This window comes from Stylophora pistillata, chromosome 1 (assembly GCF_964205215.1).
Source record: "Stylophora pistillata chromosome 1, jaStyPist1.2, whole genome shotgun sequence".
NCBI classification, from domain to species: Eukaryota; Metazoa; Cnidaria; class Anthozoa; order Scleractinia; family Pocilloporidae; genus Stylophora; species Stylophora pistillata.
In genome coordinates this window covers 42,796,040-42,815,650 of record NC_142519.1, presented here as the reverse complement: position 1 = coordinate 42,815,650, position 19,611 = coordinate 42,796,040, and the positions used below count along the sequence as shown (strand labels likewise).

The following is a 19,611-nucleotide window of genomic DNA, read 5'->3' as shown; positions in this document are numbered from 1 at the left end:
AGTAGTGATACTTCCTATCCGCTGGTGTTACTTTCTGTTGTAAGCCTAAGATATGACTCCGCAATATTGGTGGCTCAGCCTAAAAGCAAGATTGAAATTATTTATAAGGGAGACAATAGTACAGTTTCACAGAGAGTCTTGCATTCTGTGAGCCAACCGCAAAGTATTTATTGTCATATTACTAAAATGTGCACCACAGTTACTAATCACCAACCTATGCGTGAGCGCATCTGTGTTCTGTGTAAGATTTCTGTCGCTTCGCGTCGCAAGTCTTGTCAACGTCTCATTGCTAGCTAATCAATTTTTTAAACTTCGTTTCCATCTTCACCATCATGAACATTATTATTGTAACTACCGTTTTTTTTTTAGAGTTTAAAAGACAATCAAATCAAGAGACGATCTTCTAATTTTTCTAGTTATAACCACATATCTTGATTTTGAAAGAAATCTTACAAATTGAGATTCGACTTGCTTGGTCCGCTTAAGGAGCGATGCACAACTAAATAAATGTCCACAGCTTCTGCTCGAGTTCCCATTATCTTAATGTCCCAGATAAGATCCCCTGAGGAGTTCGAAGAAAAGAGTGGCCAATCAAAAACCTTAGATTTTTCTCAAACAAAGTATCACTTGATCTAGGAATTTTCTCATGTTTTTCTTCGCTTATTTTATCCCTCCAAAGCGGAGCAACAGCTTGATAAAACGATTTCTATTTCCGGTGACAACGACTTTTGTCCTTAGAAGAGGTATATTGTCAGACGCCGTAAAATGTTTATTGGAAACGTTAAAAAGTACGAAAACAGGCTTAAGACACATAAATATAACTGAGAAGACTTTATTGAGTAATTTCCTAGCGATGTATGGCTGAGTTTGTAATACTTCGAGACCACTACGCGATGATGATTTCACCCGATAAACCTTACGCAAGGAGAGAAGTTTACTGGTATGTTTTATAACATATTTCGTGCTTATTCGAAAAAAAACTTAAATTTCCCTCGTATCAGGTTATCTTAATCCATTTATGATAAAAAACCGTTAAAACCCGTTGATCTCTTACCGCAGCTACACCAACTCTATGAAATAAATTACCGTCGGTCCGTTGTGCAGATAATGTACAATCTTTCAAAAGACTTCTTAAAACTCACCCATTCCAAGAGGCATAGAGCTTTAGAATAGTTCTATCTAGTTCTGAGCTCACCTAGTTTTATGAGTTATATTTTAATTTTAATTACCATAATATAATTGCTGATTGTAAAGCGCAATTATAATATCATTACTGATTGTAAGATTGCAAAGCGCGAGAGAACATCTCCGTATGATTCCAGCGCCAGAGAGGTTTTAATTTATTGTTATTATTATTTTCTACCTATAAAATCGCTCTTTTTTAACGTCAAAGCAACCTTTCGCCAAATGTCTCCTTCTAGCAGCTTACAATGTTTGACCAGTGGCGATCCCACAAATATTTGCGCAAACTGAAGGATCCGTTCATTGATATAATCGATTTGTCGCCATACTTTATGATCATGACCGATATTGAGAGAAGTAACATGACTTTTAAGTCGCGCTATATTTCAAAGGAAGTCTTTTGAATGTGTAAGATTGGTCCATGTCAGGGTTTTTCATCTGAGTAGTTGAGAGGCATCATGATGCCATTTGTGACAAATTTCTAACGAACAACGAAGGGAGATCTGTTTTACAACTATCATTTGGTTCTGTCACGCTTTGTCCTCGATACGTTTTCTCTTGCAAACCTCTCGGTGTAGAATAGGTGGCGATTATAACTGAGCTTTTGACCTGGAAGGACTTTCACAAGGAATTTTCTGAAGAGCGCATCTGTAGTTTAATGATGAGTTGAAAAAAGCGTTCAAGATGACTTGGCAAGGACAATGCTTAAGGATTTAAGCACAGTTTTTCTTCAGCAAGTTTTCTATCAAGTGTCTTTGATAAGCTCCTTTTACTGGAAAAATGTATGGAGTGGAATTACAAAGCGTAGTCAATGTTGTTATTTCATAATGATGTACCTTGTACTGGTTGGGATAAAAATTATATGGTTTTTGAAACATTTTTTTTCCTTAACTGAAGGTGCCAGTGACACTTGGGCGATGGAATTTCAATGCAGCTGATATCCGTGCTGGTAAAGGAAATCTGAAGAGAAAATTCCCTCCAGAACAGGGCCCCTCTTCGCATATTTTCAAACACAAACACGAACGATTCACGGAAAGGCAATATGAAAGCAATTATTCTTTGGACAATGCTGTGACGTAGTCGTAGATTGAGCATCAAACCATAAAAGCCAGAGAGCTTAAGTTAAAGAAGTTATGCGCAAATGAATGAGGGTGTTACACATGAAAGGACGACCCAGAGATCGTGAAGTAATGATATTGATTTATTCATAAATCAAAACCTTTTTGGTTTAAAATCCGACAATAGATCAAAGGCCTCAGTTGAGAGGAATAGCTCGGGCAATCCAGGAAGGAGTTTCTTAATCATTGTTCAAATGAATATGTGAATTAACAGTTTGTCAACCTTCTTCTTAGCCACTGCTAAATTAACGACGCCGATTTCCCAGACACCATCTTTGTGCCCTGAAAAAAAAAATTAAATTCAGTCACAAGTTTAATAGCCCTGTAGCATGTATATTGATCTCCTACTCTACTGTACTCGTGCAAGTCGATGGGGCGAGTATTTCTTCCTTCTCCTCTAGGCAAAAACATACTGTGGCCCATAGACGACAGGCTATCCACTTTTTAAATTCAATTTTATCGCGCTATAAATCTCGTTTATCGCTCGATAAAAGCAAAATATCGTGCAAGAAATCGAAATCATATCGCGATAAGTGAAAAACTATGGCGCGATAAATTCTAAGTTATCGGGCGGTCGATTCTTTATGGGCATCTCACGATCCTGTGATACGCGTTATTGACCACGCTTGAGGTCAAGATCACTGGATGTTGGCCCAGTTCTTTTTTAGCGTTTTTATGCACTGAGACGAGGTTGAGGTCCATAAAAACAAAATAAAAGAACGAGGATAATATGCAGCCATCTTGACCGAACAAGCTTGGTCAATAAAGGATTCAGTATATGGAAAAAATATTTCGCTTTGAAATTACTAAGACTCAATAATGACTTGTTTATTTCGAGAGCCGGGAAAGAAAGCCAACCGTGTTTGTAGCACAATGTGCCCACGAGGCTCGTTTAATTCTAACTTTGTTTTGATTGTTTCTTCTGTCGCTTATAGCGACTTCGTCGCCAACACTGTCCAAAAGTTACGAAGTTTAAAGTCCGCCCCACCCACTTTTTCTCTTGCGCGGGACCAAAGCGGGCAGTCCTGAGCGGGTAAGATGGGCCCATCTTGCCCTGCCCGCTCGGGTAGCCAATCAGAACAAAGGATTCGCGTCATCTTCCCGCTGGTGCTGCCAGCCATATACTAATTAAATAATCGCGCGATAAAGAAACATTTATCACGCGATATTTTAGTTCTATTGCGCGATAAAATGTGGCATGTCCTCTGCAGGCCAAGTTTTCCAGACAGTTTTTGTAAGAAAATGGGGTCGTAAAACAAATCACCTCCGTTTCGGTTGAAAACAGCCCAAAGAAAGAAAAACCTTCGTGAGCGCATTTTTCGTTTCAATTTTTTTGGTCGTTCGAGACAGGAAAATTTTAGTCTTTTTCTTCAGCCAAAGTCCACCAATAGAGCTAAGCTAAGGCCATGATCAGTCATCTTGAGCTCCGCTCTACCAGCGAACTATAGCTACAAATTAAATCCAATCTTGAACTTCTTTCGAGGCAGTTTCCGCTTTTTCTCCTTCTTGGTATTTTTGGAATATTCCTGCGCGACAGCGTGACCTGATCAGTTAACAAGTCACGTTTAAGAGACCTTGAACTTGACACTGGGATTGACGAGGACTCTCTTTCGGAGTTCAGTTGAGTTTTGTTAGCTTTTCGCACCATGACTTTGTTGATTGTTTTGATTGAAATGTAAGACTTTTCCAAGGCTTTATTTTCATTCAAATACTTACGGAACGTAAACATATATTTCATTTTTGTTGGACGAGTTTACACTGTAGCCTCTCTATCAGAAAAAGCCGGATTTCTTATTTCACGTTAATTTTCCTATAGGAACAAAGTTTAGTAATCATAGAAATTAAAAAGAAAATGACTAGCTAGGTAGCAGGAACCTGGGTAGTGCTTTATGTAATCCATGCAAAATCTTTTGGCCGATTACTACGCTAATAAAAAACCTGATTAGCCACACGTGCCTGACTGTCGATAGAGCTTGTCAACAGTCCCCTAACGGCAGTTGGAATTAACTCCGAATGAAGTAGCTTGTAAGGGAGTGGTAAGGAAGGGGGAGCGTCCTCTTCCTTACCCATTCCCCTTCATCGCTGTTTTTCCTCCCGCTTTCCTTTTCGTACCGTCTTCGACTTAAGAGCCTGTTCAGATGCTACTGTCGATCTGGCAAATGTTATAGATTTTCTTCAAAAAATTAAATTACTTCAAGAGACTGGCACTATCTTTTCGCAACCTCCACTTATTTCATTCAAACGCGACGAAAACATGGGCAATTTTTTGGTCAGAAGTTCATTCCAAACTAATGACCAACCCGGCACTTTTAAATGCGCTCGTGCACGATGCAAAACTTGTCCCTTCATTCACAACGCTGAGAAAATATCGGGACCCATGCGATCCATTAAGATCACCGATCACTTCAAGTGCACCTCCGCCAACGTTATCTATTGCATAACTTGCACTTATTGCAAAAAGTTATACATCGGCGAAACAGGAAGACGACTTGCTGACCGATTTCGAGAACACCTTCGCGTCGTGGAAAGGAATGACAAGGACGCATCTAAACCAGTCGCTAGACACTTTAATTTACCTAATCATTCTAAACAACATATGGCTATCTGCGGTCTTTCCTTACATTAACACAACACGGAAAACCGCAAAACTCTTGAACAAAAGTTAATCTTTCAAATCGGCACTCTTAATCCCACAGGTATCAACGAACGCTTTTCATTCCACTAATTTATTCGTGTTTTTCTCGTTGCCATGTTCCCACCAATGGCGTAGCTGCGCTTTCTGCATATAAAACCACATACAACCCACAATTCCTCCATTCGCTCTGACGAAAGGCTAACGCTCGAAACGTCAGCTTTTTCATTCGTTACGGAGGCCAATTTACTATTTCAAATCAGTTGATATAACCAATTAAGCATGAAAAAAGCCCAGCGAGGTTTAGTTTTTTTTTTGTATATATAGATCAGTGATATGTGTCTAATTAATCAGAAAAGTTATTGACTTTAATAGTTGGCTCATTAGTTCACACCAACCTGCTACTCGCTTGTTTAGGCCTAGCATCCTCTGTAGTGATTCTCTTTAACGTTTCGATTTCTTCAGTCATACAGTCCACTTTGTTCTTACATTTCCCCATGGCTATTTCCTGCTTTGCCTGTTTTAGCAACACATCTTGAGTTGATTTACACATGTCCAAGAGGGAATACAACAGTTTTTTCATCCTCTGTGAAAGTATTATCAATATATTACGATAAACATTCATAGGGGCAGTTCTGTCCGTTTCGGTTGCCCAAGCTCAGAGTGTTCAGAATCGATCAACTTTCCAGAGTAATAAATGATACCAAGGGTACTGCTTTACTGCGCTCTATAATTTGTCTGTAGAACTTGTGACACTGACCTTAACAAACAAGATGCAAAGGATAAAACAGAGCAACAGAGCTCAGTAGACAGAATCCTCATCGACAACTTCAAATATTTTTGGCACTTCTAACGGGCTGTTTTAATATCTTCCGTTCTGGGTTTACCCAAAGCGTTGAAACCTCTACAAAGCAGTGCCTATTTCCTTTTTGTCGAGGAAAAGTGTGAAATGGAGGCGAGACTTACCAAGTGACGTCCTTTTTTTGTTCTCCGAAGTTGGCGACCCTCTTCGGATATACCTCCTTCTCTCACTCCACTGCAACAAGACCACATAAGTAGAGAAGACAAGAAAAGTAGTACCTCGTCAGTAAAGTGTTTTAAAGACGAGTGATTTTGAAAGATGGTTAAGTTGTGAAAACGTTCCGACCACGTTTCCGTTATCAAGAAGTTCAAGTAATGATGATAATGATAATAAGATAATAATAGTCATGATAATCATGATAATAATTGTTAAAATCCTAATAATAATTGACCACTCCCCCAATGAGGCTTTTCAGTGCTAATAGTAACAAATTGTAAATAAACTTTCATTCTCACACATCGCGCAAATACACTTTCGAAACACTTCAGATTCGAAGTCTAAATGACCTCCTCCAGAGGGTCAGGTTTGCATCACTGGATTTTTTTTTATCAAAGAATGTCGCCACGATATTAACAAACTTAAATTCAATCGTAGCACCAAATTTTTCAATCTCTCCTTTGAAGAGCGGTCGCCACTAAAAGAACCTAAAAAAACGCAGAGACATTGTTATCAAAGCAGCCGACAAGGGCGGCGCAGTAGTTGTTTGGAGGACTGATCTTTACCAAAAAGAAGCTTTGCGGCAACTCTGTGACACCTCTTTTAATCAAAAGGTTGACAAAGATCTCACTTTCACTAATCAAGACTGTCAAAAATACGATTAACGAACTGAACTAAACAAGCTAAACAAGAATTGCTGGCCACAGCAAAAAATCTCATCATTACCACTCCTAGAACTTCTTCTATTTACTTTTTCTCTAAAATTCACAAACCTAACAACCCAGGTCGACCCATTGTCTTGGCTCGCAGTTGTCCCACCGAAAAAACGTGGTTACCCTGTTTCTGTCGTTCGAGAAAGTCATCGCCGCGCCCAACTTATTGATCGACAGTCAGCACTACAAACGTCACAAAAGGAAAATTCCGACCGCATCCCTCACCAAAAAAGATAACCATAAAGTTTACTTTAAGTATAGTACAAGTATACTGCATCAATAATAGTTATACTGCAATCATACTTCACTTACATAAGTACAGCTGCAGTACCATTTTTGAAGTACACTTTAAGTATACTGTTCGAGTGAAAATCATTTTCCTTGTTGATGATGTATAAATTTAAGGTAATTGCACTGAGTGGAGTGCAATCTGGGCTGAAATCATACACGTAATTTCAAAATTGAACGAGCGCGCAGCGCAAGTTCAATTTGAAATCACAAGTATGATTTCAGACCAAAATTGCACGACACGAGGTTCAATTACCACTCCATTTTGAAATCGCCCCAAATACAGGACTTGGTCAGTTCAAGTAATTTAGTGATGCAGTACTAAGCCGGTTTTTAAATAAAAAGCGGAACGTGAAATGCTTTTACATCTTATTTTGTGTGCAAAACAGAAAGACTGACGTCATGTGTCAAAAACTCAGTCAAGCGTAAAATGATGCGATTTAGAGCAAAAAATGGTGCGATTTGGGAATAAATCGCACCAATTAGAGCCAATCAGATTACAGGGACCACCAGTGATTTCAAAATGGATTGTAATAAAGGGTATAAGTATACTTGAAATCTCTCACACAAATGTAAATCATGGTCAGGTCTGATTAAGTAGGAAAAACTATACTGAAAAGGTACTGAATTGCCTCAGTTGAAATAGCAGTGTCTTTCATGTATCTGTTTCCTAATTTTCCACGCAGTTATATTTGTTTGTTAATAGTTATCAACGACCGCTATTAATTCATTCCATTAATTCATTCTTGTTTTTCTTGTCACCATGTTCTCACCAATAGCATAGCTCCACTTTCTGCATATAAACACACACACAACCCACAATTCCTCCATCCGCTCTGACATTAAGGGCTAACGCTCCAAACGCCAGCTTTTTAACTCTTTTACAGTGGCCAATTTATAATTTCAACTAAGCTGATAAAACCAAATCACCATGTTACACCCACTGACGCAAGCACCACAGCTTCTTTAGAAACTTAACTACCTTTATTCCTTAATTTTCACATTTAGAAAATGGGGGAGAAAGTACGTTGAAGTTATACATGTTTTTACTCAGGCTGTTTGAAAGATGCATTTAGTAAGGTCAAATAAAAAATTTGAGGAGGCATGATCTTTCTTTTGGTCAGGTTGATGAACCACAGTAATAAACTAAACACTTATACTGTCAGAAGTCAGATGATGTTGTCATTAGTAAGGTAATGGAAAGAGATTAGTGGGGGACCCAATTTTGCCAATTAATTTAGTTGCAGCTGAGGCATTGTGAGTCAGTAAGTTAGTTGATAACACATGTCATGGTTTTTATTAAATTGTTTTTCACTGCTACTCTTAAAAATCATTTCTACAGCTGACTATGTGTTTACTCTTTCATCACCTCTTCAGCAAGAGTTATTGGAGGCTTGATGCTCATCACCATTTTAAGGATTTTCACAATTTTGAAAGGAATTGAATTAAGAAATGATCTTTCCTAAGATCATGTTAAACTTAGACTCTTGAAACCTTTTTAAATGGTTCCAAAGGTTGTTCTTTGTAGAAATCCAGACAAGTGCAGCCAAATCATCTATTTTTCATTAGCTGACATTGTGTCATCTCTATAAAAACAAAACAAAACTAAACTAAACTAAAAAAAAAGAAAATAAAAACACGAGGGAAATGAATTCAATTTTTCATATCCTATAATCAGCAAATGGTGACTGGTGAACAAGTGGTTCAGTTATTACAGAAGATATACTAATTTCTCATGACACAATTAAATTTCATTAAACCAGCAGATGAAATTGAATCAAGCAAAGAAATGATCCTCACAAGTAGACTGTAATGTCTTATAAGTAATTGCAGAAAAGAAACCAGAAAACATTCAGGCCTCAATGCTAAGTGTTCCTGAAACAGTTATTAAAACTGAGTGCAAGATAGATTTTTCAAATTCTTGAGGAAAAATAAAAAAGATGAAGTAAAATATGGTGGTGTGAACTTCCCAAATGTCCACTGTGGTAAAATCACTACACTTGAGCTGGTTAGGCAGGTTTCTAAATTTCACAAATGAGACCTGGCAAGCTATTCCTAATAGTTATTTTAATAAATATGGAGTATTATCTTTCCTATTGAAATGTAATTACAACTCTAAGCACTTTGACAAGTTAATGCCTCTTTTTTATAGCGATATGCTAAACTACCGGTATTTCAAGTAATTACGCAGGGATTATCCTGATGTTTACAATAATGAATTTATACTTTGGAACAATAAAGAAATTACAATAGAGAGCAAATCTATTTTCTGGAAATATTTGTTTGGAAAAGTACTAATATCAAATAGAGACAGTAAGTTCTTATCTCTACAAAAATTTTCAAAGGATATATAATGTTGAACCAAACTATTAAAAATTTTCAACTTTTTGCTGCAATCCCAAACTATTTGAAGAGAAAAGCACAGGCATTAACTGCTGTAACATACAGAAATTATAATATTAGAAGAATGGGATATTTTCTATCAGTCTAAAAACAAAGTTATCTCAAACTAAATGTAGATGTAAAGATTACCACAAATTACTTCAAGAAAAGATTAGGACAGAACCTACTGCTGTTAAAAGATGGTCAAGACATTTGGTGAACTTTGACTCTGGTTGGAAACAGATCTTACACGATTAAAACTTATAAAACAACAAGTGACAAAAAGCTAAGTTCAGGATTTGGTTATAAGGTTTTCCCCAGAATATTATGTCACTATAAGGAACTCAAGCAATTCAAAATCAGAAATGATGACTTACTGCTTTCAATGCAAAAATCCTGATTCACTAGAATACACCTTCTAATGGTCAGTGCCCTGTGAGTATTCAATTCTATCCAGAAATCCTATCGTGGTTCAATATTTTTAATAACACCCACATAAATTTATCTGTTGACCAAATTTTACTTCAGATTTACCCCCCTCCTGCCATTAGCCATATTACCTCCGACACCAACTGGATTTGCTTATCCTATTAACAAAAGATACATAAACAGTGGTAAAAATAATGAGAAAAATCTTAATAAGTTACAAGTTATACAAGGAAAATTGAGAACTTTATCTAACGTAGTAAAATACAAATTAATATTGTCAACAGACCTTTTTTTTTTTGCTTTTTTGTTCATATCATGTGTTATTGCAAAATAATAATAATAATGAAAAAAAAAAAAAAGAGATGTGAATAATGTAAGAAAAGTATTGTAATTGCCAGTGGTGTACTGTAAATACCATATTTAAGTAACGTAAACATATAATCAGCCATAATTTAAGTGATATAGTATATTGTTATTAGTCTGAGCGCTCTAACAATTGGCTTGTTAGCTCAATTGGTAGAGCGCTGCACTAGTATCGCAGAGGTCAGTGGTTCAAATCCCGTACAGGCTTGATTTTTTTCAGGTCTGATTTTCGCTATTGCATAAATAGCACTTTCTACTGCGAGGATCGTGCATCATACATATCTATAACTGCAGTTCAAAATATATGAACTACATATAATCATCATATCCAATTTATCATCACGGGTTTATTACGAATCAACTTAACGGCCTGCTCCCAGTTGGCTTGTTAGCTCAATTGGTAGAGCGCTGCACTAGTATCGCAGAGGTCAGTGGTTCAAATCCCATACAGGCTTGATTTTTTTCAGGTCTGATTTTCGCTATTGCATAAATAGCGCTTTCTACTGCAAGGATTGTGCATCATACGTATTCTATAACCACAGTTCAAAATATGTGAACTCCATATATTCATCATATTGTTATTAGTGCAAGTTAAAGCAGCATTGTAAGTATTGCAGTGTGTATACTGTTGAGTACTGTAAAATTTTATCAGAAAAATAAATAAATAAAAAATAAATAAATAAAAAGGAAAACTAAAAAAAAATCAGATGATTAAAAGAAAACTAAAAAAATAAAAAAAATTCAGGCATTGAAAGGATTTGAACCCCTGCCTTCAAGATACTAGTTGGGCAGTCTACTTGTAACCAGCTGTCAGCTATAAAGCCACATGTTAATGGACAAAATTTAGAGGCAAATCTAAATCGAAATTTTCAATAAATAATTCAATTTGAGCTGCAGATGAAAATTCAGCAAAGAAATGGACTCCTTGCAAATGGACTGGACGTTATAGTACTACCAAGAGAGAGAACTGAGCTAAGAAGCCAGGTTCAGTAAAAAATCTAAGAACAATTAACTCATTTGCCCTCAAATGCTAAAAAGGAAAGATTTTCAATAAGGGTTATCATAGAGATGCCCAGCATTACTACTGAAAGCTTAATCCAATATGATTCAAATTACTAAAAAACTTTGTGTTCTATAATAAATATGTGGTTGCCATAACACCAACACATGAGAATTGTAACAGTGAGAAACATTAAACAGTGATAAGTTTCCATCAGAAAGTCAACCCGTAAAACTAAGTTAAACATGTATTGTAAATGGTACAGGAGACAAAGCACTATTAGATATGGTGTCAACTATGCTAAAGCAATCTACAATTGTGGACAAAGAAATTAAGATGAGACAACAGAGCTGTCTGTCTGAGCCTCTGTACAACTGTACAGCATATCTGTCACCATTTTGATCCCTAATTCATTCTTCTATGTTGTCTTACTAGTGATTGTTTTTTTTTCCCTTGGGTAACATTGATGCTGATGTACTTATATTGCAGATCAGTTTATTCACGTTATAGTGACTTTGGACCCCAAAATGTGACAAGTATGTCTGTTTACAAGAACTATGCTGAAAACAATACCATCAATACTCAGTGTAGTCTAACAGTATAAAACTACTCACTCAGGTTTAATTAATAGTCTGGGCACTTACAACTTTGTAAGGGGTTTTAGGAGGGCTTATAAATAAAGGGCCTTACAAACACAGTGTATATATCTGAGGGGGCTTAAATTAACCAGAACAGAAACACTTTGATACAAGCTGTAGCAGCACTCATCAAAATATGTTTTACATTATTTTGAGAAACTGCATTCATGGATTCAAGGATTGCATTCAAGGATTTAAGTTACTGAATCTCTTGATACATTTTGCTTCTAGTACACACTGTACATCAATACATATATTGTTTTGTTGTGTGGTATATATCACTGAGTATTTTGATAACTTGCACTGTATTTTGACAAGCCTGTAGGGCAAGTCAAAATACAAACAATGAGTAAAAATTTATTCTCAGCAATACTACACAACAAAACGCGTCTAATAAGAGATCTATTAGCCAACACACCCAATTCTTATTTCAGTGCGAACGAATTTAATTCACAGATATTTCTGAAGTACAACTATCGCATGATATTTGTACTCATCTCTGCACATTATTTGTACTCTACAAAGCACAATTGCATTATAAATATATCTCATCCGACCTTTTTTTGTGTAGTATTGCTGAGTATTTTTACGAGTTGTGCTATGTTTTGATGAGCCCATTGGGCGAGTCGAAATACAAACAACGACTAAAAATACTCAGTGATACAACACAAAAAAACGTCTAATAAGAGATTTTTATCCAACACGCCAAATTGTTACTTCAGTGTGGGCGAATTTCGCGGATATTTCAGGAGTACAAATATCGCGTGGTATCTGTACTCGTCTCGCGCGTTATTTGTACTCTAGCACAATTGAATAATAAATGTATCTATAAGGAGGAACCACGTTAACTAATTTTGTCGATTTCTCACCTCACTTTATGACCGATATTGATGAATTTTGAATGTTTAAAATAATCGCCTAAATTTCGTGGTGTTTGTTGTGACTAACCATAAACAAAACGAAAAAATCAAAAGGTTGGTCTATGTTTGAGTAGTCCAACGAGGTTAGGTAAATGGACTGGAGGTCATTGTTTTGTCCACCAATCCATTGCTTGGTGATCAGTTCTTTCAGCATTTGTTAAAGGATAAGCACGCAGTGGTCCTAATAAGATACATTTCATAGACATCGAATAATTAAGTTAAAAGTCTTGTTCAGAGACCTCTCACCTGTCGAAGTATAAATTCGAATTTTCATCCAAGAGGGTTTCAAGTTACTTCTCACATTCGATGTACAAAGTGAAGAAGAGAATACTCTTCTTACAGAAAAGGTTGTCAAATGTAACACAGCTGTCGAAACGAACCGTCCTGACTATAAAGTGCGACATCAATTACTTTCAGTACTCAATCCCAGGCCGTGCGCCATTTTGAATGTGGTTGCTGGGAAACTGAGTCGAGAGGAAGTCACGGCCAATCAGGAATAAGAAAGTGCGTTCAGAGTAATCTTTGCTTTTCATTGCAAAATCTGGTATTTTGAAATCCAGGTTTCGGATTTTATTAGGGTGATTCCCTGGATTTTGCACCGGGCCAGCTTTTCTGCGCATAACATTGTGACATCCAAGATGGCGGCCGTTCTTCCCGACCTCGAGGTGTGAGAGGTCGCTGCAATGGCGGCTGATCAAGGTAATAGCGTTGCGTGCACAATTAACATTTCGGATAAATTAGGTACAATTTTACCCTATATCTTCAAATGTCTATGATAATCAAGGCACACGACAATATATTTTTTCATTTCTTTATTTATTTCGGCAAAAATAGTGGCAAAGTAGCGACTGCTGGTTTTTTTATTCTACTTGCAATTTTGCGACTCGATCCTCGGGAATAATTTTTTAGTCGCAAACATAAAAATTAAGTCACAAATGCGACTGTATTGGTCGCAATTTCGAGCCCTGAGAACAGTGTTTTTTTTATCATGAGCATTATTATTACCTACAAGTACCTACTTAAGAACTGTACTCAATATTAGCAATTTATACGGTGTTCTTGCAGTGACAAGGCCTTACGAACCAAGAGCATGTGCCGCTGTGGGACAGGGAGGATTGTTATCACTCTATGAAGCTATGTTTCAGCAGTATGGCCTGACATGCGGACAGGTCTGTTCTAAGGACTATTGCAAGATATTAGTGAGGTTCATTTTGATCAAAATTCAAACTTTAAGTGGTATTAAGAGATTTTTACGGGGTGATCATGTGGAAAAAATCACAGAAGAAATAATGAGGAATCTCAATACTCACAGATATCACTATGAACTGTTAGTAGTTTTATGACAATTCCATGAATTTCTAGTGAAAAACCCATTAAGATCATTTCATGGCCCATGAATACTGCAAAATGAAAATTCATGGGACTATTTTAAGCCCTGAATTTTCCATGAATGCAGGGGGAATTTTTTTCATGACCCATGAATTTTCTTTTAAGCCTAATTTCATGACCCATGAATTTCCCTTGAAAGTCACCAGAATGAATTTCATGACCCATTAATTTCTTTAAAAGCTTACTTCATGACCCATGAATTTCTTTAAAGTCTACTTTCACGAGCCATTAATTTCCCCTGAAAGTCACCTAAATAAATTCCATGACCCATTAATTTCTTTAAAAGCCTACTTTCATGACCCATTAATTTCCCTGGAAAGTCACCTAAATGAATTCCATGACCCATGAATTTCTTTTAAGTCTACTTTCATGACCCATGAATTTCCCCTGAAAGTCACCAGAATGATTATTCCATGACCCATGAATTTCTTTAAAGGGCTACTTTCGAGACCCATGAATTTCTTTTAAGTCTACTTTCATGACTTAATTATGAGTTTCCTCAGAAAGTAACCAGAATCAATTTCATGCCCCATGAATGGCAATCAAATAATTCCAAGAAATCCTCAATATCTTGAATGTAAAGTTTTTAAGACAAGGAGTCATTTTAGAGGCTTAAGACTTTGGTTCACTAAAAGGTATGCTATACGAAATGTACCAAGAGATATACATAGTCATACACTGTACATGTATATATATGTTTATCGTGAAATTAAATATTACTCAAATGAAGTTTTGGTAAATCTTAACTTTAATAGGCATTTTTCCATAAGGTAGCAGTCAATTATGTTAATTGCAAATTGACACTCCTAGATTTGATTTCTAACCTCAAAGGCCTCTTGGATTCCATAATCATAAAAGTTTTTATTGTGATGCAAAAAGTCTCATGTTGACAGATGTGCCAAAATCGGAGAACATAAATATAATCATAAACATGGGAACACTTCGGAATGTGCAGAATGGTGATCATCTGAGTATAATTGTCTTATATTTCCCAAGGTGGTATCCATCTGTTTTAATAGTGAGGGTAAAACACATTTGAAGTCACATTCAAAGTTGTGATTGGTGCACACATGGCTTGTGTTATCTCTTTCCTTTGCCGTGAACACAACTCGAGTCAGGGTTTCAAGTATTTTTTAATTTCCTCTGCAACTTTTGGCCACAAATCGTTCATTTGTTGTACATTCGATTCTACATACTCACCCCAGTCCCACTAATTTCTTTCTCAGAGTCAGTGTACTGTTATCACACATTTTCAAGCATGAGTGTTAGTGTCCAAGCAATACACTGTAGTTCGTATTTTTTTAAATTTTTTAGTTTTATAGTTTTTTTAATTTTTATTAATTTTTTTTTAATTTTTTTGGTGTTAGTAATATTTAGTTTATAATTTTTTTCAGTTTCAATTTTTCTGCTATTTGACTTTTTTGTTTTGTAGTTTTTAATTTTTTTTTCAGTGCCTGTTTCGAGGGGGGGTGGTAATTAGTGATATTATTGTTAAATTATCTGATTATCTTGTCTCTAAAACCTGTAAATGACCTTGACAGCTAAGTGTTTTGTAACTAGAATTATTAAAAAAAATTGATTGTGCTTTTCAGGTGCTAGCTGATAACAAAACAGGATGTTTCTGATAAATACTCACTGGATAACTTGAGATCAACAGTGGAGGAGTTCATCTCTATGAACTGTATTCCCATTATAAATGAGAATGATGTGGTAGCATCATCTCCAGGCATGGATCTAGATTTGGCTGGGGTGAGTACAATCAAATCCATTTTACAGTTTATGGTTTGAATCTACAATTGGCAACAATCTCTATGAACTGTATTCCCATTATAAATGAGAATGATGTGGTAGCATCATCTCCAGGCATGGATCTAGATTTGGCTGGGGTGAGTACAATCAAATCCATTTTACAGTTTATGGTTTGAATCTACAATTGGCAACAAAATTGTTGACACATAGATCTTTTCAACCCCTAATTGCTTCAAGTTTATTTCTTTTGCCCTTGCTAAGTTCACCATTTTGCCCCCCCTCCCCCCCCCCCAAAAAAAAAACAAAAAACAAAAAAACAATGTTGTATTGTGACATTCCATGAACATTTGGCTAACATTGAATTGAGGGGAGAGAGGGTGTGTTACTTGTTTAGAGTGCGATGGAAACAGGACTGTTACTCTTCACAAACATGATGTGTGAACTAATTTGAATGCTGATTGTAGGGGAAATATTAGATTGTGTATTCTGATTGTTAAGGTGAGGGTAGACTTGAGAAGAACAGTTGTAGGCAGTCAGGTCGAATGACATTTTGACAACCTGAACAGAAGGTCATCTGATGATCAGAGTCCTTCTCAGGAATATATTCACCTGCATGATCGCACTACACTGTATCAAATCATCATCAATAATAATAATAATAATAATAATAATAATAATAATGCTCAAATAATCAAATATACTATAATTTGACTTGAATGGATATAATTATGTACTTTTGTGACTCATTGAAATGCCACCCACAGTTCAGACATTCAATTGAATTTCAAAATCAAGTGTGGTAGAGTTTGCCTTAAATAGTATGACAGGATTTTCTTGAGCATGTAGATGGACTGCAACATCACTTAATAATATTATTTTTGTCTCTTTGATCAGTTACTTTTTATTTTACTTACAAAAGTAGGTGAAAACTATATTGAACCTCCACAATCCTCTTCTCTACTCTTGACAAATTTAAGAGGATTTCAGTTGAAGCAATTCTCTTAGTAGGGGCGTATTTTTATCTGTAGAACTAAGGAGAACACAAATCAAACCACTAACTATTTGAAATGAATTTTAGTTGAAATATTTTTTTATTAAATTTAATTATTAATTTTATTATTTTTTATGATTAACATTTATACTGTTACAGTAGCATTTACATGTAGGAAGGTAAATGAAGCTGTTAGGTCATGTGCCTATGCTGTGTGAAATTTTCTCTCATTACTTAGCAGTAGACCACAATGTAATGGTAGTCAGACAGCTGAGTGAAACACAAAATGGGGAATGAATTTTCTAAGAGAGTGAGAATTTGCCAAAAATGCTCCTTTTTAGTAAAACACTCACACAAACTGCTAGTCACAACAGGATTAACAACAACAAGCAAATAAACAATTTCTCCTTTCATGAAATTTACCATCAATTGGCCAAGATACTTCTAGGTTTCTATATATTATTATAAGTTTTTAAGAACAGGTTATTACAAGTTATCTGTCTGTCTCCTTTAATATGAAAAGTTAGTACTTGATCTTGCAGCTGTATGTGGTCTGTGAAATATCTCTCCTCTTCATGATTCATAGCAAAGACTTATCTATTTCAATAAAAAATTCTTAATAAGCTCTTTAGTTTTTGTCTCCTAACTTTCAAAAGCTTCAAAAGTTTTTTTTTAATTTTTTAATTCTTAGCTCTGAATAAGATTTGAAATTTGGGATCCTGTTATTTGACAGTTAATTGTTGGTAATTGGTATTTGTGACAAATTTCTGGCCTGCAAATCTAAGCCTGTTTAAAGCCTAATTAGATATAATTATTGTACATCCACTATTAGAAACTCGAGGCAGCTGTATCAGTAATATTTTTTATCCAAATTAAAAATTTGTGGTAGGGTCTTTTTAGCAATTTTTGACTAACTCCTCCTCACAGCATTTGAATAAGCCATTCTACTATCTACATATTGAGCAAATTCTGTCACCTTTATTCAGCTTGGCTTTGCTCTCTTTCTCTTGCTTGTAGCAGATTAACATAATTGAAATTAAAATTGGTCTTCAAAAGGTGTCATTTATTGGTATGAATTGTGCTTATCAATTGAAAGTAATGTAATAACTTTCTCACCAAATAGAGATGTAAGCTAAAGCATTTCAGGAACTGCATATCCTATTCTAGAATTTTTTCAATCATATTTGCCCTTGAATGTTTTCACTATTTGTCAGGTGCACTTAAATGTTTAACTGCCATTAATATTTACATCTTTCGTTTTACACAATTTGCTGTGTTTGCCCTTTTGTTATAATCACTAATTCCAGTTCATGGTGTTAACAGTTATCTTTCTGCTTAAGAAATTTCCTGACTTGTTTATCATTTTAATGGAACATTCATGAAATGTTTTTTCTTCTGTTTTTCAAAGCTCTTTCAATATCACTGAAGGGGGAATGGTGCTCTCAACATGCACAACTTCTAAGGAAAACCATTTGAAACAAAACTGAAATTTTCAGAATGGCAAGGACTTAATTAGCCCGCAAGCAGACCATCAATTTACTGGTGCTTCTGCATGACTTTGCTAGTGGGACAATAATGAGGTCTTAATGAGTAAAGGCTGATAGTTTTGAAAGAAACTGTTTGGGGCTGCGTCGGTGGGAGTAACGAAATAATTTGGATATATCAACAAAGTTGAAATGGTAAATTGGCCACTGTAATGATTACAAAAGCTGACGTTTCGAGCGTTAGCCCTTCGTCGGAGCGAATAGAGGAATTGTGGGTTGTGTGTGCTTTTAAAGGCAGAAAATGGAGCTACGTTATTGGTGGGTGCATGGCAATGAGAAAAACATGAATAAATTAGTGGAATGAAAAGCGTTTATTGATCCCTGTGGGATTTAGACTGCCGGTTTGAAAGATGAAATGAGTAATGTGAGCTAATGAGGTCTTCAAGGGATCTGGCAATGATTGTTAGTGTCCCAATTCGTCACTCTGTAAGTGTCCCAATGGCATTGGCCAATTTGCCACTGTCCATAAGAGTATACATACAGTGCTGCTCACGCAGTGATCGAGTCACAAACTGATATAATCAATTTATTTGACATTGATATTATGGTTAGAACAAATTAATTGATAGTATTTAAGTGTGGTCTGTACTCTTATCTACAACAATTCATTTTCACAGTGATCAAAATTTGTTGACAGCCTTCATGTGCGTCCACAACATTTTGACTTCTGTGATGACAAAAATTAATGTCATTTTTGATAAGTGTACAGAACACACTAAACCACTGTCAATTTGTCAAGTAGATGGCTTGCCTTGCTCAAGGCCTTAAACTTGCCCATGGTTGAAGAAATGCTTGGCCACAGTGCTGATAACACGTCAGGGTCAGAGTGTTTGCAGGCTAGTGGGGTCTCTTCTGCTGTATGAGTGTTGATATCATTTGGAACTACACAACACTGAAGTTAAATTGGTAGAAATCATTTGTGACCATTAAGCAGTGATTTCCTCCCATGGGCATATGTCATGATATGTTTTTTTAAAGCAGAAAATCATTGATTTCTGAAGAGAGCAGATAAAAGAAGTTTCAGTGATAATTTCAGTTGGATATTATAGCAGTTGGGAAATGGGGAGCATAGGATGAAAGGCTGTGCCCTTTCCCCTGGCTTAGTGGTAAAATGTCACTGTCTCTGGAGGGGTTGGGTGAGGGGGAAAGACAGTGTAAAAAATTTCTAGATACACTCATCCATTGCTGTAGTTTCATTCATTGAATTCATTGATTCATTGAACTTGACAAGTTTTCTTGGGCTGTACATCTCTGT

General features: G+C 36.0%; 1 protein-coding gene and 1 long non-coding RNA gene across 2 annotated transcripts; one reads left to right on the top strand and one right to left on the bottom strand.

The window, feature by feature from the left end:
- Positions 1–2,365: 2,365 nt before the first annotated feature.
- Positions 2,366–8,995, bottom strand: LOC111346339 (uncharacterized). The gene is made up of 3 exons (XM_088757932.1): positions 5,899–8,995; positions 5,331–5,518; positions 2,366–2,582 (listed from the first exon to the last, which is right to left on the bottom strand). Exons 1-3 carry the CDS (start codon positions 5,983–5,985, stop codon positions 2,546–2,548), a joined length of 312 nt encoding a protein of 103 aa, XP_088614058.1. The 5' UTR covers positions 5,986–8,995; the 3' UTR covers positions 2,366–2,545.
- Positions 8,996–13,204: 4,209 nt separating this feature from the next.
- Positions 13,205–15,871, top strand: LOC148742647 (uncharacterized). Its single transcript, XR_016000360.1, has 3 exons — positions 13,205–13,382; positions 13,749–13,852; positions 15,665–15,871. It is a non-coding gene; the product is annotated as an uncharacterized LOC148742647 (long non-coding RNA).
- The last annotated feature ends 3,740 nt before the right edge of the window (positions 15,872–19,611 follow it).

Coding starts and splice junctions, on each gene's coding strand:
- LOC111346339 (XM_088757932.1), bottom strand. CDS start 5,985: ATGTGGTCTTGTTGCAGTGGAGTGAGAGAAGGAGGTATATCCGAAGAG. Junction 5,519..5,898: donor CAAAAAAAGGACGTCACTTG/GTAAGTCTCGCC, acceptor ATACTTTCACAG/AGGATGAAAAAACTGTTGTA. Junction 2,583..5,330: donor CCTAAACAAGCGAGTAGCAG/GTTGGTGTGAAC, acceptor TTTTTTTTTCAG/GGCACAAAGATGGTGTCTGG.